At 51.8% G+C, this 18,578-nt stretch overlaps 2 protein-coding genes across 2 annotated transcripts in view; both read left to right on the forward strand.

Moving 5' to 3' along the window:
- RNF10 (ring finger protein 10) overlaps positions 1 to 18,578 on the forward strand; it is a 202,002-nt gene that overhangs the window by 82,100 nt on the left and 101,324 nt on the right. The window lies entirely within an intron of this gene.
- MLEC (malectin) lies at positions 5,363 to 18,041 on the forward strand. Its single transcript, XM_056348247.1, is given in 6 exon segments — positions 5,363 to 5,564; positions 5,566 to 5,590; positions 8,873 to 9,051; positions 10,417 to 10,593; positions 10,683 to 10,740; positions 11,976 to 18,041. Coding segments are annotated over 6 exon segments (834 nt in total). The 5' UTR covers positions 5,363 to 5,399; the 3' UTR covers positions 12,206 to 18,041.

The following is an 18,578-nucleotide window of genomic DNA, read 5'->3' on the forward strand; positions in this document are numbered from 1 at the left end:
CGTGCTTGCAAGGGAGCAGGTGAGGGCCCTTTCAGCATCACAGCAAGGAGCAATGGGAGAAAGGGCACAGAGGGGAGCTGGGTGGGAGGGGGATAGGCTGCAGTAGCCAACCTGCCCCCCCCGCCTTTCAGACCATTTCAAACACAGCTGTGTGCATATGCACAGTGGGTGCTGTGCTGCGGGAGCTGAGCTGTAACACCACTGGTGCTAGGGATTGTCTGGGAGCCTCCTTGTGTGGCAGTGCCCTGCTCTGCAGCTTGTTCACACTCAAAGATGATGCATGTGTCTGCAGTGGTGTCATGACAGCAGCCTCCAGGCCCTACCAGCTGCTTCCAGACACATCAGATGCTCAACATCCTTCCCCTTTCCCCGAGGTGCTCCTAACCTCCTGCTCCCTTCCCCTATCCTGCCAGACCTACAGCTGTCCCCTTCCTCTATGCAGAGACTTAGTCACAAGTTGCCACGACTGATTTCTGCTTGGCTTCAAAGGACATCATCATTACTCTGTGTTTATCGGTGTGACTGGAAGCTGTTTTCAACCCTTACTCCAGCTGGGAGGTTAAGGACCAATATCTTCCTGTTTCCTCCATCTCAAATCTTTCACTTCCTGGGTTCCCTTTCAAATTCTTAGGGTCCACAAGTCTGTGTCCCAAAGGAGGATTTTCTCTGCTTTCCTGTTGCTGTGCCAACCAGCATAGCTGCAGTGATGGCTGATATCCCAGCAATGGAAAAACTGTTTCTCCTTATATTTGTGTGTGTGTGTACTCATGTTTGCACAGGTGTGTGCAGTGGGAGAGGTTTGTGCGTGTGTGTGTAAAAGCAGAGTGCAGATAGGTACCCAGGAGTGCAGCAGTAGGAGTTTGTTTGCAAGTGGGTGTATGCAAACTGTGCGTGTGTATCTATGGAGCTGGTCCAGTCCTAGAAATGTGTATGTGAGCCATGAAATAGGAAAATGGATATTTACAGATCTCCATATTTCTGGTACAGCAGCTGTATTGTGCTTAGGAGATGAGGGTGATAAACTGAACAGAGTCCAGAGTCCTGGTAGGTTATATATGTACTTAGGATAATAGTGAGGAGGGAGAGACCTGTGCAGGCTTGTGTCTGCCTTAGGGAGTGCTGATACACAAATGTGCTTCACTTACAGTGGAGCCTGTCAAGGAAGAAGCTTGCTTGTGTTTGCAGAGTAAGAGGACAGCTGCGCTGCTTGCCTGTGTGCAGCAGAGCGACTGTGCCTGCCTGTGGGGACCTGTGACAACCCCGATGGACAGTCAATGGCAGCAAGCGTGGTGGCTGCTTCTGCCTGCTCCCTCCCAGGTCCCGCACCAAGCAGACGCATCTTTAGCCTGCAGCGGCAGATGGCAGGACACGGTCTTAATTTCTTTAAAACTGTAAACCCATTCCTAGAGGCTGCACTGATCCACAGTGCAGCATCATGGTGGCTGGGGAAGTTCTCTGCAAACTGCTGCCATTTTCACTTAGGCAGGTCCCTGTGTTTGTATCATGGCAGAGCTGTGTTTGTCTTCCCAAGCAAGCAGGGACACTGGTGCTAGGGGAAGGGTGGCTGCAGGACATCACTGTGTCATTGCAGAGACAGTCCTGAGCCACAGCTACTTCTGAGGAAAGCGGGGTCTCTGCCAAATCATCTGTAGCTCTTTTCTGCCAGGTGTCACCATCATACAGTGGACGGGTCAGGCAAGGCATGTCTCCAAAGCATTCATTTTTTTCCCCCTTCCAGCAGAAGCTCTTGCTGCAAGCCTGGTTTTACTTGCACAACAAACCCCAAATAATCCCAGGGAGTTTTACTGTTTTCTTGTGCAGACAGGGTCAGAGATTAAAGCTCCAATCTAAATAATCTAATTCCAGAGATAATCCTTTTGCTGTCATCTCCAATCCAGTACCAGGGAGGCTTCCAAATAGCTCCTCATGGCAGGGCAGAGCTGGTCCCCTATGGGCACCTGAGCCCCATAGCCCCTTGTGGTTCGGGAGCTGGCTCAAGCAGTGGGGCTGGCTCACGCTGACTTCTTAGATATCTCATTAGCCATGAGGTCTGCTTCTGACCTGCACAACTCCATTGCTCTTTTTTGACACTTGAAATCCTGATCCCTTTTTCCTGCAGGAAACAGCTAATACCCAAAACGTGCCCCACACCACTTGTGAATGATCAGGGCTGTAGGTGGACCAGGCAGGACTGATTAAAGACTGAGAGTCATTTTGGCACAGCTGCCAGGGGACAGGGAGAGATCAAGAGACTGAGAAGAGAATGCTGAGCCTTTCACTTGTAGGTTACTGGTGTAAATCCAGCCTGCATCAAGGGACTGATGGCTCAGTGGATTAGTAACAGGATACAGAGCCTTTGACATCTGGGGTGCAAGCTGGCATCGTGTTGCTGGTGACCGTATATAACAATTCAGGGCCGGCAGTGTAGGCCACCGTGCACTCAGGCCACCACAGCATGTCCACCACCCTCTGCCAGCAGCCACGGCCAGACTGTAAGCCACAGTGAGAGCTCCTCCTTGCACCCGGATGAGCACAGCCACTATCCCTCCTCACTCACTGCTGCTCAGTTAGTTCCTCTTGCTTCATGATGAGCTGCTGATTCTTGGGAAATAATCAGCCAGGCTAGTTATTGGAAGATGCTGTGACTGGGGAGGCAGAGGAGGTATTGCAGTGCTCAATGCCTTGCCTTCTAAAAAGGCTGAGTCCTCAGATGGAGGGGAAAGAGAGGGGTTTTCCCCTCTGTTCAAGGAGGGGAACTCTTTAGGGAAACTCTTCTCTTTTCAGGGAAGAGTTGCTGATATTTCACTGTGAGATGCGCAGGTGCCCTGGGAGCCCTCGACAGGGGCCCCAGGCTTGGCACAGCCACAAAAGCCCCTGGTGACACTCCCAAGGCAGAGGATGAGCTGGGTTTACTCCCAGCTGCCCTTGTACACATCTGGAGCCAAAGAGGCCCTTTCAGCTGAGGGACCTGTCCTGGTCCTACCTAAATGTTAGCTAGTAAATACCTTCATGCCTTAATTCTTGCTCATGGGCACATTTGGTCTGGGCAGAGCAGTTTGATGCTGGGTTTGTAATGAAGCCCCAGTTACTGGTTACGTGGCCCCTGTGCCCACCAAGGCAGCAAAGGTCCCACCATGAGTCTTGTGCTCCCCAGCTCACTGAGAAGCACAACAGGGGTTCAGCCAGGCTCTGCCCAGCCAGCACTTGGGCCCCCAGCGCCATTCTGTGTGTGAGACCTGTGAAAGCCCTGCTGACTCAGGGGCCAACAAGGCCAGCTGCCTCAGGCTACTTGGGCCACACGGGGCTGTGTGTGGCTCTTGGTGGGCCACCTTTGCTGCCCTGGTGGGTCTCAGGACTGGAAATACAAGGATTTACACACATGGACATTCATGTTTGTAACCTCAGCCCTGGCCACCTCAGACTCCTGATGATTCATACCATCCCTCTCCCCACTTCACTTTTGCAACTCATGGCAGTAACCTGGTGACACAGAGTGTTTACGTGCTTTGAAGTTGTGCTCCTGACCCAAGCGCATCGCAGTCTAAGCTGAGAAATCTTAAGAGATTAGGGAGGATCGTCTGTAATTAGTACAAATGAGCTCTAATGAGACCTCCCTCAACCTCGCCAACTGGACAGCATTGTCCTGGCCATGGCTGCTTGCAGCACTCCTTTACTAACCAAACCTGTGGGATGCCCAACAGGTCACACACACAGCAGGGATACAGGAGATTAGTCTGGATTTGATCAGATGCTGCCAGGGCTGTGGTCTGGTCTGTAACGCTGAGACGATTTGCCAGGAACCAGCATGAGGTGGCTTAATCTGGAGAAGTGCTAAGCGTGTGCGTTTTACACTACTTTTTGCTTTCCTAGCCACTGTAGTTTCAGGAACCCTTTCCCAGCAGCAATGCTGGTGCGGGAGCACAGCAGTGCCACGTCTGCTGATGTGACAGCAGCAGGAAGACGCTGTGGGGCCCACTCCGCTCCTGGGCAGAGCAGGTTAGGCAGCAGAGGGTGGGTGGGTGGTTGCCCCCCTCCCCAATTAAATTCACTTCTCCAAGGCTTTGTCCTGTTAAGAGTCCTCGTAGGTGCATTACAAAAGCAACAAACCCATTTAATTCTCAGTCTGCAGCACCAAGTTTTTATTCCTAAAAGCAAACGCTTTGTGGAAGACTCAGATTAATAAAAAGTCACTGGGACTTGGGAGCAGCTGCTGCTAACGCAGCTGGTGGCTGGAGCGCAGGCGCCAGGCCTGGCTAGTGTTGGAAGCTTTGAGAAACACCGAGACCAGACAGGAGGGCAAACATGGAGGCAAACACTAAGTTATTTGCTCCCCCACCGTTCAGTGAATTTCATCCAGTCTCCACTTGTCATGTCTCACTCCGGCCCACCCAGGAACTCGCCAAGGTCCTCCAGAAAAACACCCAGGACCTTACATTATCCTGTAAAATGCAACACGGGGAGAAACATCACCGGCAATGTAACGGTTAGCTCCCCCCTCCTCGTCTACCGGCTGTTCTACTTGTCAAGCAGACACGCCACCCAGCTGCTTCACCACTGCGGTAGCTGCCCCTTCCAGCACCCCGTGGCGTGGGGAGCGGGGGAGGCAGCGTCTTTTGCTGAGGCACAGGCTCGGTGTCGGGCGTTGCTGTTCAGCGTACGCGAAACTACCGGGATGTAACACGGAGCCGCCCCCGACGGCGGCATAGCTCCCGCTGCCCCAGCTCCGCTCCCAGCCGCTTCCCCGAGCGCCGGGGCCGGGGCCGTGCCGGGCCGCCCCGCTCCCGTTCGCTGCCCGCGGTGTCCTGCCGCAGCGCCGCGCGTTGCCTCGGCAACCCACCAGCACCCCACTTCCCGCCGCCGTCCCACAGTGCCTTGCGTTCCGGCCGCGCTGGAGCTTCGCGATTGGAGGGGCGGAGGGGGCGGGGCTTTCCCCTCAGGCGTCCGGCGCTGAGGGGAGCCCGCCGGGCTGTATCCTCGCTGCGGAGGCGCCGCTGGGGAACCTTGGTCCCTCCCTGACGCTCCTTCCTGGGGGTGCCGGTCCTGCCCTCGCTCCCCTCCCCGAGCGAGCGGTGCTGGCCCTGGGCACTCCCGGCTGGCAGGCACCGGCTCCCCGCTCCGGGCCGGCCAGCTCCGCTCCCGCCGGACACGCCTCCCGCCGCAGCGCGCCCCCGTCCCCTCGCCTCTCAACCAAGCCTGCTCGCCCGCTCCCGCCGCCCATTGGCCCGGGGAGTTATGAATATGCAGATAGGGGCTCGCAACTGCCTAATGGCAGACGGGCAGAAAATTAATATTTGCATCGTAGCGCGCGGATTGGCCGGCGCGCTCTCCGCCCCGGCAGCGGGGGTAGGCTGCCCCCTGGCGGCGGCAGGAAGGGGCGGGCGCGGCGCCGGGAGCCCGACATGGTGGGCGCCGGGGCGCGCGGGGCGCCGCTGCTGCCGCCCTTGCTGCTGCTGCTGCCGCTGCTGCGGGGCGCGGCGGGCGGCCTCGCCGACAGCGTCATCTGGGCCGTCAATGCGGGCGGCGATGCCCATGTGGACGTGAACGGCATCCACTTCCGCAAGGACCCCGCTCGAGGGCCGCGTGGGCCGAGGTGAGGGTGGCGGAGGAGCGCCGGTGGCCCGCCGGGGTTGTCGGGGGGGGGGGGGGGAGCTGCCCTGCGGGCCCGCTTGGCGCCGCTCCACCGGCGGCGCCGCCCGCCCGTGGCGGCGGGGGTCCGAGACCCGCGTCCCCCTGGCACCGTCCCGCCTGCCCCGGCCCCGCCGCGGAGAGTCGGCGGGTCTCCCCGCAGGGCTACGGCGGCCCGGGCAGGCCCGCAGGCGGGGTCTCCTCTCCCCGGGCCCGGCGCCGCGGAGCGGGCGGGAGGGGGACAGCGAGGGCCCGCGGGGAGCCCCCGCCCGGCACTTGTCACCCGCCAGGAGCGCGGCCCCCCCGGTGCCCCCCGCCGGGCCCGGCCTTGGGCTGTGCCCCCCGCCTCCCCCGGCGGCGGCGCGGGCCCGGGCCCCGGTGGCGGCAGGACCAGCCCCGGGCCGATTAGTCCGGCCTCGGGCTACGGGGTTGTGTAACGCCGGAGGGGAAGCCGCTGCACGCGGGCTGGCGTGGAATTTCGGCTGGAAAGGCGACGGGAGCGGTCAGGCTGCCAAACTGGCCGCCTGCAGCCGCCTGGCTCCCTTTTTCCCATTTTCCGCTGGAAGCCCCCGGTTTCCCCAGCAAGACCTGCCAGGCTGGAGCCCAGCCCGCAGCGCGCCCGGGGCGCGCGGACGGCGCTTTGCCCGCAGCCGCAGCGCTGGCGGTGCGGGCTGGTGCCGGCAGCCTGGTCCCAGCGGGGCCGGGAGCAAGGTGCCACTTGCCTCTCTGTTCCCTGTGCCAGTCCTGGCAGGGTGATCAGGAGCAGGGCAGGGACAGAAGCAGTAGAGGCAGATGGGACATGATCAGCTGCTTGAACTACTGGATCGGTAAAATCTGTCTACCAGTAAGGACAGGAGGCAGAGCTAATGCTGCACCTGCACTTGGGTTGCCTTTTCCTACTTGCCCTGAAACTGCTCTGGCTGTGTGAAGTTTGCGTGTTTCTGGAAACTGGTATGCCAAAACTTAGTTGATTGACAAATATATTGAACAGTTAGCTGTGCTGAGCTGCTCCTGCTGTCAGTCACAGGTGAGTGGTAGAGTGCAGAGAAAGATGAGTCATTTGTTGACTATTAAGTTAGCCTTCACTGTTTCCATGTAGGATGGTGAGGATTGTCCTGATTGCCATTGCTTAGACTGCTTGAGTGCCATCCCAAATGGAGAGCTGGTTGGGCACAATGGATACAAGGGAGGTCACATTTAAATACTACTATGATTCATTAAGAGTTTTTCATCCCAGTGGAAGCTGGCGCCCCAGTCACGCAAGGTGCCCTGATCCCTGTAGGTCAGCTTCACTTCACAGACCTCTCACATGTGCACCTTGAACGTTCTTGTGGACTTGAACGGTTTATTTTTGAGTTGAGGAGAAAAAGAGTCTGTTTGAAGCACACTGTGACATGCTTTTCCTTTGGGGAAAGCCTGTGGTGTCTCCTGAACCAGCAGGCTGTTCAAGTAATCCTGCTTCAGCCAGCGGTGCCAGGCACAGCAAAGGAGACTTTACCCCTTTGAGCTCTCAGCTGCTTTTCCCTCAATGGCTTTTTATTGCACCATTGTTCGGTTTACTCTGGGTTCCTCTCTGTGTTGATAGGCATGTAATGGCTACAGCAGAAATATGTGGCTGACTGGGAGGAAACTACCAAGGGATAGCTGTTTCTGGGCTGTACTGCCTCTGGGCAAATTAAAACCTTCCCCCCTCCCCCCAAGCCTCAGTTCAGATGCTGTGCCTTAAAGGACAAAACGTGCCGATGGCAATTACAGAATAGCCAGGCACCAGACATACTTGAGTTGCAGCTCAATGTGCACTGCTTGGTGAGCTACCTCTCGGTGTGCCCAGTACGCTTTAAAATCAAGCTCACTTCCACAGCTATGTCAGCAGAGCTCTGATACACAGGTGACCAGTCTGCCTCTCCAGTTACCTTCTTGGCTATTAAAGGACTTTCTTTCTGTGCAGGCTTTCCTCTAATAGGAGCTGACTTCTGTGGATTCCTTGGTTCACTATCACTGTAATCCATAGCTGGCCAGAAATATCTCTGTGGGAGGACAAGTTAAACTTTTCACCCTCTGTCTTTCTGGTGATTAGTCTTCAGCCTTTGCGCCTTGGTTCAAGTGGTAAAGAGAAGCAGAAGATTGCCAGAGTAGCTCTGTGTGAAACAGGAGACTTAAGAGCTGGCATTAATTTCCTCTTGCTCGTTTGCATTGGCTCTGTCTTTGGCAACGTGTGCTGGGTTAGTAGTTCTTGCTTTGTCTTGGCCAGTACAGTGTCTGTTCCCATGGAAATGAGGATGGAAGTGGCAAGTGTCAGCGGAGAACTTTGTCTGGATCAGCTTCTCCTGCCTGAAGTGTCAGTGGGCAGGTGATGTCCACAGTCTTCTCTCCTGCCCCTGCTTTGCTGGGCAATTATTTGATTCAGAGCTCTTGAGGCATGCATCAGTTTGCATTTGTACAGTAACCCTGACACAATAAAACATCAAGCTGGGTTAAAGTCTTGGCAAATGTTACGATTTCTCTTATTTTCTCAGTTATTGTCCCATTTGGGAATGTTGTTTGGGCCCTTCTTGTGGGGCTGTTTGAATACCTACAGACAGCACCCATTTCAGCTGGGTGGCTGTGAGAACAGCAGCTGATGGAGCTGCTGGTGCTCCTGAAATCCTTGTGGATCTTTCTTACTTCCTTCTTCCTGTTTTCAAGGTGGCATGTATTGCATGGCTGTGGTGAGAAGAAAGGGTTTTTTTAAGATGTCTAATGCTTTTCACCATTCTGTCAGTCCCCAGGTTTTCACTTGAGGAGGATGAGTTTCTTAAAACCTGATGCCATTGACTGCTAACTTCACATCTCTTGAACGAATGAGTCCTGCACTGACTGTTTTGTTTTTGTACTCAGACTCCGTAATTTGAAAATGTTTTAAAAAAATATTCTTGGTGGTTTTCCTCTTTGAAGCAGGAGTCAATGGCCCAGTCCTTTGGCTCTCTGCCCTGTTTGTGAAACAGTCTTCTTTCTGAAGTGGTGCAAGTGAGTTTACTGTGTTTTAGACTGCCGCAGGCCCAGACCTGTTTTTCTGCAGGGCCTGGATTCTGGAGCTTTGGCTACCTCTGCTTCTTGCTCCAGTAATGCTGCCTCCTCGTCGGAGCAAGGAGAGAAAACAGGTCTGAAGGGCATAAGAGCTAATGCCACCTGAAGAGTATATGAAGTGTCTCTTCCGTGTGCCTCAGTAACTAACCCTTCCTCTCACTGTTTTTTGCTTGAAACCCAGCTTCTGACTATGGCATGAAGCTGCCAATCTTGCGGTCCAATGCGGAAGATCAGATTCTGTACCAGACTGAGCGTTACAATGAGGAAACCTTTGGCTATGAAGTTCCCATCAAAGAGGAGGGTGACTATGTGCTGGTGTTGAAGTTTGCAGAGGTTTATTTTGCACAGTCTCAACAGAAGGTAAGCAACAGCTCCTTGCTTGTCTCTTTGATGTGAGTTCCTGGCTAAGACTCTGTGTGTCCAGGTTGCCTCTGCTGCTTTGCATGCTGGAGAAGGGAGTGAAGTAAGATACTAATGGTTAACTTAGTTGCTAGAGCTCTCATGGGCTCTGAAACTGAGCTCAAAGAGAGCACATTCCAGATATACAGTTGGCCTGGAAAATTGCACTACAGAGTATTCAAACAAACCTGTGCAACTAAACATAACTAGCACTAGATCTTTACAATCTGTTTAGGCTGTGCTGGCTTTGAGGAGAAGTTTTTTTGCCGTTTTCCTGAACGCTTGTTCCTGACCTGACAGCATGCTTGTGCTGGAGGAAGTATTGCACAGACTGAATCAGGGAAGTGGTCTGGGTTAAATAACCTACTCGAAACAATTTTTACAAATGTAGTAAGACTTGAAACTGGTTCAAACTGATTCTGAAAACACAGAGTTAAATTCAATCCTATTTATTGGTCTTGAGAAAAGAATAATCCTTGTCCATTTTTTAAATTCCTCATGTATAAATGTGGAAGCAGAAGCACAAAGAACTCAAAGATCTATGATAAATGGGGAGAGAAGTGGTGTGTGTTTTAGCCTGGCTTTCCCCTGACTTCATCAGCTTCTTTAGAGCCCTGCTTCTTACACACTGTGCTGCCTTCCTGCAAGAGAAGTCTTTGCAGGAACAGAACTGGTGGGCTGGATGCAAAAAGCAGCCTCAGATTAAACTGAAGGGCTGAGGTATCTTTGGTTCCTCTTCCTTCATGTGGTTCTGCTGGGATTCCCCAGGTGCTGAGAGAAGTTTGAGTCATTACAGCCCTGAGGAGGACTTTCGCTCTGCATTCACAGATGTGGTTAGCAGTTTAACATTTTACCTCCTTCAAACCCTGTGGCCTTCACCAGCTTGTTTCCTCAGTTCTGCTGCAGGCTGTTAGTTAGAAATGGCTTAACTCCCTAGGGTGTGGTGTGCTGCAGCCACCCTGGGGTGGTGTGAGCAGGTCCTCAGCCAGCAGGTGGAAAGAAGCTTGTGAAAGAAAAGTGTGAATAAACCAAAATAAAATTGTGCTGTCCTCAGTTCTGAACTGCAGGCATAGGGGTTATTTTAAAAGAAGACGGCAGATTTCAGGGTATTTGAAAGTAATGCTCATGCTTCAGATATTTACCTGGCTGCTTTTGGGCTCTGAATCCTTCCCAAGGGAGTGGAGCATGTGTGGTGGGACAGTGCATGCTGCAGTGCTTTCTGGTCCTGGGTGCATAACAAGCAGAGACCTTTCCTGTTCCCTTCCCGTTTCAAGCATCACGTGTCTGAATCTGTGCTGACACTCTGTCACTTCTTCCACCCTGAAGGTATTTGATGTTCGCTTAAACGGCCACGTGGTGGTGAAGGACTTGGACATCTTTGACAGAGTTGGACACAGCACAGCTCACGATGAGATCATTCCCATGAGTATCAAAAAGGGGAAACTGAGTGTCCAGGGAGAGGTTTCCACGTTTACAGGGAAGCTCCACATTGAGTTTGTAAAGGTAATAAGCTTTTCTGGGCAGAGCCCTGATCTTTTCCCCTTCTGCCCCAGCCACATGATGCAGCTGACTTCCTTCTTTGCTTTCTCTAGGGCTACTATGACAATCCGAAAATCTGTGCCCTATACATCCTGCAAGGAACAGTGGAAGGTAAGCACAGTTTTTGAGCCAAAAGGCTCTTCCCCCTTGGAGAGCAGCCTGCTGCTTCTCAGACCATGAGATCATAGGTTTTGCTGACCCACCTCTGCCAAAACTGTTTCTCTGTCAGCAAGTTCCCACAGAGTGCACTTGCAGAGCGAAATAAGTGTGTAGTGTCTTTCTACTCCTCCAAGTGCACAAAGCTGTGTCATTTTTGGAATAAGAAAAATAAGTTTGGTTTGGAACTGCCTGCATGTGGGATAGAGGAGAAGGGAACACTGGTCAGCCTTAGCTTATAGCTACAGGTAAATTCCCTCTGGTCTTGGAAGTCAGCAGCAGTCCTGCAGACAAGTAATTTATGAAGATCTTCAGCTAGTAGTTAAGCGTTTCTTACCTCGAGCTTTGTTTTGCCTCCTCAGCTAGAGGACAAGGCAGTGTTTTTTGCCCAGATACCAGTTCCTCTGGATAGCAGCGGGTTGTGCTAGTAAACTTCTTGCTCTTTCATCACCCTCTTTGTAAGTCTGTGCTGGAGTTGGAGCCCCTCTGGATCCCGAACAGGAGAGGTTTAAGACCCCTGACCAAAGCATTTGTTTGCTTTACTATTGGTCAGGTATTGCCAAGTTTTGCTGAAGATTTGGTGGGTAACCTTGTGGCTAGGTGCCACCTTGCTGTGTGTGGGACTTGCAATTCAGGCTCCAGGCTCATAGGACTGGATTAGAGTGGGGTTGGGGGTGCAGTGATGTGAGGTAGGACCTTGTGTGGAAAGGGCTGTTCCCATTGCTGTTTGGACCTGTGTTTGCTGGTCCCACAAGCAGCAGGTGCTTATTCATGACTAGGTCTCACTGAGCAGCTGCGGTATCTGACTGTGTATGCTGTAAATGTGCTTTTGTGCTTTGTTCTGGTTTTGGCTGGGATAGAGTTAATTTTCTTCTTAGAAAGCGTGTTGTTAAACTGTGACATGCTGTAACTTCTCCTGTGTGACATGAGATGGGGTGGAAGGATTTTGTTTTCTTTGCAGACTGGGTCTTCTTTAGATGCTCTTGCATCACAGAGGAAAGAAATAGTGGTGTGAGCCTCGTGAGGAAGTATGCTTCTGTTTCCTGGGGTGCTCTGGCTGTGGTGTTGATGTGGTATCAGATTCCCTGTCGCCTGTTTTCATGCTGGCTCAGGGAGAGGGGAAGGGAGCGACTCGGGTGATTTCCCAGGTTACATTCTGCCTCCTTGCAATCTTTTGTCTTGTTCAACAGATGTTCCAAAGCTGCAGCCGCACCCAGGTCTGGAGAAAAAAGAGGAAGATGATGATGAAGATGATTATGATGATGGCTCTAGTGTTAAAAAACAGGCAAATAAGAACCGGGTTCAGTCAGGCCCACGCACACCAAACCCCTATGCCTCGGACAACAGCAGCCTCATGTTTCCTATATTGGTGGCCTTTGGTGTCTTCATTCCTACCCTCTTCTGCCTCTGCCGATTGTGAGAGCAAGCCCCACAGAGCATCAGCCAAGGGGCTGGGAGGGAAGGAGTTGGACCAAACACGGTTGCTTTCAATTTCTCCATATTGTTCATAATTTAAGGAAAGAAGAAGGAAAAAAAAAAAAAGGTTCATTTGGAATGAATAGCAGGTCCAGGTAAGAGGGAGCTTACCTTCCCCCTGCCAGCACACAGCGAGGCCCTCGCCTTCCCCTTCGCACCATGTGCAGCCTCTGATCTTCCCTGGGGCATCCAAGAGTAAACTGAGTCCTGGCTGTCTGTGTATTGGGCTGTTGAAAGCTGATGCTACCAGTCCTGGGCCAAGTCCCACACCGAGAGAAAGCCATGTGCTGCAAGATCTCTGCCTTTGTGGGGTGGAATACGGTTCCTTAAGCAGGGAAGCAGCTCTTAAAACCAGACCTGGGTACACGTTTTGTCTGGGAGTGTGGAAGCGTTAGGGTGTTGTTGGGTGACTAATGGCTATGGAGGACGGAACCTGGCTCAGCATCTCCCTGAACATGTGCAACCCAATGTATGGTACTTGCCTGCAAAAAGATACCAAGACTCCAGCTCAGCCTCTGTGGAGACATTCCCCTCCTAAGACTGCAAGCTGCGCCAGGAGCAGAGGGATTTATCTGGCCTGATTTGCTGTACCAGTTGGGAGAGACTGTCCTAGTTTGGCAACTGTAATGTTAGATCCGTCACAGAGGGATTCTGCTGTAGCCCGCGAAAGGATGACGTTGTTAGCGTCTGATCAGATGCACTTGTTTTCTGTATTGATTATGGCTTTTGTTTCCTTTAATATCCTTTTCTTCTCAAAGGTTTCATTTTAAGCCCAGTTCCTTGTTTTGCCCTTTCTAGCAAGTGACCTGTCCTTTGGAAGAAGCTGAGAATCAGGTGACCTACAGAGGGGGTTCTGGACTTGTTCCTTGACCTTCCTGATGGTTAGCTCCCTGCCCCGTGACTGTGATTGCGAACAGCTGGTGCCGTAGGACAGAGAGGAACAACCTTATGGATGCTCCCCGTGAGCTCTCATTCCCTGTTGTAAGGACCAGGCCTACCTGCAGAGACGAGAAGCACAGTGAGTTGGTTAGTGTTCATTTAGCTTGGCCTTTTGCATATAAAGGCATTGTAGCGAAGGGACAGATGTCCAGCATTTCAGTACTGTAGAGCCGAGGTGGTTTGTTGCCTTTCAGAGAGATGGAAGTGAACAGAACACTGGAGACAAGGTCACCCTCTTCCCCCAGGGATGTTTCTGCAAGAGGCTTCTGTTTCCACATGCAGAGCCTGCGCCTGCCTGACAAAGGCCAAGCAGAGTGAAAGCCCTTGCTGCGCCTGCTGATCCAGAGCTGCAGGCCCTGAGGAGCTGCCTTCCCGCGGTCTGTGCCTCTGACCTGCTGAGCATTTCTGGCTGGTGAGGGGGAGATGTTCTGTGTGCTGGAGCAGGATCTGTCCCAGGCAGGACTGCATCCTTGTGGGTCAGTTGTGATGCTGGTGTGCTCTGTGCTCACAGAACACTTTACCTCATGCTATCTCTGTTGTTCGCAGAAGCGTTCTCCCTTTATCGAGAGCAGGGGCACTGAGCCACCTTGCTGCTGCTCCTCCTTGGGCCTGAGTTTTCCTAGTGGTTATTCTTGGGTTTGATCCCCTACAGTGACTCAGTCTTTGTTTGAGCTGAGAAGGGTCAGCAGAATTCCCTAGTTTCTGGAAAGGAAACGAGAAGAGCAGCCTCTCCGCTGTGCTGGGCCCGAGCAGCTGAAGGCTCTGCTTCCTCCTAACCTGCAAGCTGTGATATGAGCTGTCAGCTCACGGGCTCCAGAACAGGATCTGGGGGAGGCGTCAAAGCACTGCTTTCTGCAGCAGCAACACTGTACCTTGCCTGATCACATACATTACTGCTATAGGCTTGACCCTAAATCTATGTCTGTGAGCTAAAAAGCAAGCAGTAGGACCTTAATAACCTTCTGTCCAGTTGCACAAATGGTTACAGCCAGTTTGGGAGAAGCCAGAGAGTCCCTGCTACAGCTGAAGGAGAAGACAGGCTTTAGAGAGCAGATCTTAAGAACGAACCTGAGGATGAAAAGGCAGTAAGCTTGAAGTTGTCTGCTTTGTCTTCTACCTGCTGTTAAAATCCTAGTATTTATAAAATTCTTATAATATATGAGCACTGTTTCATTTGGTGACAGTGCCTGCAGATTCTCCAGCATTTTTGGGATTGCTCGAACTGGAGCACAGAGACATTTAGATCTTTATCAGTTTTGAGAAGCATAAACTGCGCTGATTTGTTAAGCAAAGAACCTGGGCTTGAAAGCAAGCTTCTCTGTAAGGAGCTGTTCTCCTCCAGGCCCTTTAGGTTGTATTTTATTTGAGCATCCTTGAAGCAAGAAATCACTCAGCTTCTAGTGGCTTACCCAGTGATCACCTTGCCTAGCATGAGAAAAGGGGCATGCATTTAGGTGTGCAAAAGTTGGAGACAAGTCTTCTAGGATAGTTTATTCCTGCCTCTCCTGTCAGCCAGGACACCCATTTGGTGCCATCAGCCGCCCAAAGGCAAAGCTGCACAGTGTGATCTGTTGTGTACCTGTTGCTCCATTCAAATGAATTTGTCTTATTTGAATAAGAATAGGGAGAAGGAACAGTTCATTCTTCATGGCTTCAATTTAGTTGGTTTGGCTGGTTTTTTGCATCTTTGTTACTAAAAAGCTTGTGTCTGGGTTGTTGGGAGGTTCCTGACCCTGTTATGGTGCTATGAGCAGTTTTCTTTGTTGGTCCATCCCCGCTGGACAGGTTTGCCTCAGAAGGAGCCTTCGTACAAAGGATGTGGGAAGATGGGAGGATGGTAGGAGATAACAAGTCGGCACCTCACTGGGAATGACGCAGTCAGGCTGGTTCCATCTCTGCAAGGGGAGACAGATGATTATGCTGAGGAACCTGGTCCTGACCAGGGAAAGAAAAAGTTTGGGTTAGCTGTAGCTTTCCAGTACGGGTGTTTGAGGGACTATCCAAGGCATTATTTAACTGAGACTGGTCAGAGATGAGCCTGTTTGTGCTTTGTTGCCTCCTGCCAGCAGCAGGCAGGTGAAGTGTGTGTCCCTGTGCAGCAGTGTGGGGGAGCTGGGTCAGAACAGACCCTGGCTTCATTTGTGGAGCAGTTACGCAGAAAGGGGCGTATAAGGCAATTTCAATAAAGCTTCTACTTCATAAAGGGAAGATGACACCATCAGTCATGTTTTGGGCCTGAATCCAGCCTCATTATAGTGGTTCCAAAGCCTGTTTTAATTACCCCCCTATCAGCCCCTCCTTTTGTACTTTTAAGCCAGGCCATTTTCCCCTTGTGTGTGTGTGTGACTAAAACAACAGCTCTGACCTTTCTGAGTATCCCAGGTGGCAGAGAACAGAAAGCCAAATGAATTCCCTTCTCTTTTTGGTGCCTTTGTCTCAGGCTTTGAATAAAAGTCTATTTGAAGAAGCATCTATTATTTTTTTTTTTTTTTAAGGAGCTTCTGTGTAGTTTTTTTCTTTGTCCCCAAGGGGCAGGCATTCCCTGCCCTTGTGATCAGCTGGGGACTATCTGAGTCTCCCTGGATGCCAGCTCTGGAGGTCACAGCTGAAGCAGAGAACTGTGAGCGAGTATCTTTGGTTCCAGCCCTTGAGGTCAATGGATAAAAAGCCTAGCGGGGGATAGAACAACTGGAAGAGGTCCTTCAGGTCTGGTCTCCCCCAGAAATCTCCCAAAGGCAGGATGGAGAGCTTCCAGACAGTCTGGTGCCTGCATGTCTGTGCAGTTCAGAGCTGGGTGAGTCATGGCTAGGTCCTCGTAGCTGTATGGTGCTTACAGCTTCTGGGTGCAGTGTGGCCTGGGGGGTCCTGACCCCTAAACTCACTTGCTGAGGGCTTGCCCTGCACTGGTTGAGTCAGAACAGGGAGCAGAGACCCGTGCTTTGTCCCTTGGCCTTCCTTTAAGATGACATGGGATTGCAACAGCCAGTGAAATGTCTCGATATGGGAAGTTTGGGCTGAACAGGCCTGTCTGATGGAAAACAGCAGGAGGAGGGAGAGGACCAGCAGAGCAGCTTCAGCCCTTGATGTGAGACAGATTCCAAGCTGCTGCTAACTACCAAGTGTTTCAGGCTCTGTTTGGTGCTCAGATGTGGGAGAGATCCGTCTGCTTCTTGCACTTATGTGACGGGGAGGGAAATATCCTTACTGACAATCCAAGGGAAACAGGAACTGGGCCAGCACTGAGCTAATTTACCTACTGGCGCTTCTGGATCGCCACAACAAATGCCAAAGTCTAATATAATTTGAGGATGCTTTTCTTAATGTTCTGCCTGGTTCCACCAGTCTGTCTTCACTGGCTAGTCCCAAATAGGCTCAGACAAGTATTCTCAATGGCACAAACACAACAGTAGGCTGGAGCTGTGAAGGCTCAGATATGTGACTACACAAACAGGCCTCCTGTGCTGCACCCCTGCTTCACATGCTGCCCAGCAGGTCTGGGGCACGTGTGTTTCACCTTGGATCCAAACGGACTTGTCCCAGGAGTACAGTAGCAACTGCATTGAAATGGTGCTGGGCTGGACAGGAGCGGTGAAAGCAGGTCCATGTCTTCCGGGACTCTGGCTTGCTCAGAGTTTATTGCTGTATATTAAATACTATTTTTGGAGATTGGGGGAGGGGGAGGGGTATGGTGATGCTGTCCCTAGTCTGGTGGGATGCTACTGCAGGTTGCTGATAGGTTTTGATTTTTTTTCCCCAAGAAGTGCTTTATTTAAAAGAAAAAAAAGGGGAAAAAATATTCAACAAAACAGAAGTGCTTTCCTCCCTCCTAGAAACAGTGCTGGCTAGTTAGAAAATGTGAATAATCTTTTGCAAACATCAAAGGTCTCTGCTAAAGAGTTTGTGTGATGGAGATTTCAAGGCAAGGGGCAAAGTACAGCTTAAACCAGTTTAACTGGGGAGAGTGTGAATCTAGGAAGCGCAGGATCTCTGCCCTCGAGTTGCCCCTAGTCATGCTAGTGGGGATGTGCTTGCCTGTGCTGTCACGGCTGTTCTGTCACACTACAACAGTTCCTGAGCTAAGGCACTGGAGTGAAGCAGTGTCTGGAAACTTGCTGGCAAGTGGAGGCTTGAATTTTTCATGGTTTCTATGGGGGCTTTGTGTGTTCAGGGCTTTCCCACTCAAGAAGCAGCCAGGCTGGTAAAGCAGCTCTGGAGACTGTGAGAGCAGAGGCAGGATTTGTGCTTTATGCCAGGAGGCAGTAGCTAGGACTGCAGGATGGTGGGCAGGTGACAGTAATCTTTGGGTCCCATCGTCGTAGCAGCTTCTAGCGTTGGCAGATGGTCCCACTGCTCCATAGTGCCCAGCTGTGTGGGCTGGGATGCATGGAAGTGACCCATGCCGTCAGCATTAAGGACACGTCACAAACTACTTGAAGCTGCAGGTCTAAGTTGTTCGTAAAGTCTAAAGCAGTGTGGGGAGAGATCTCCATCTGTCCTTGTCACCAGTACAAAGGGTTTTTAAGGAGGATTTTTATTTTGCTGTCCATTGCTTTGTGTTATAACAACTTGCAGTGACATATTTTTTTTTTTAGTTTGTTTTGCAGCAAGCTTGGGCCCTGGGTGAAAAGCACAGATGTCTATTTCTGATTGCATTGGCTTTGCAGGGACTAGTTTGGGGGAAGAGATGGGTGTGGGGGTGGGTTATTTTATTTTTGGTACATGGTAGCGGTTTTATTTTTTAATTTCCCCAGGATGTTTGGTTGAGGGAATGTTCTGAAATCTACTGTCTGGCAGTTTAACCAGCAGTGTGTTAAAGGAAAATAAACAAAATTATATTGTCACTTGCATGAGGTGGTCCCTCTTTTCTAGTGGTGGGGGCAGAGGAGCCCCCTCTGTTTTACAGCTTGAGGTGCGGGAGGCCGAGGCTGCCTGCACTGCGGAGGGGACTGCAAGCTGCTGCTGAGATGCAGTTTAACATCCCACCGCTGCTGCAGCCCAGAGCCTCTCTCCGCCACTGCCTGCTGCTGGTACGGCTCCAGTATTCTCTTGCCAGTTGTTTTGGGCAATTAAGTGCAAGTTGAACGGTACAACATCCTCTTAAAAGCGCTGATGTGGCCCTTGTTGCTTCCTGCTGAGATCAGAAACACCAGAGATCTAATCTTACCTTCTGGGGTTTTGCAGGCTGCCCCAATTACCGCTTGCAACTGCATCGGAGGCAGTCAGAAGGGGCTGTAGCTGGCGTGGTGAGAAAGTGGCACCTTCCTACTCGAGGTGCCTGCTCTCGGGGGACAGGGGACCCTGGCCCCATGCAGAGCACCCGCTCTTCCAGACAGTCTGGGTCTTTGGTCCATCCTTCCTATGGCACACGATGGAGGGAC

Source organism: Falco biarmicus, chromosome 1 (genome assembly GCF_023638135.1).
Source record: "Falco biarmicus isolate bFalBia1 chromosome 1, bFalBia1.pri, whole genome shotgun sequence".
Lineage (NCBI taxonomy): Eukaryota > Metazoa > Chordata > Aves > Falconiformes > Falconidae > Falco > Falco biarmicus.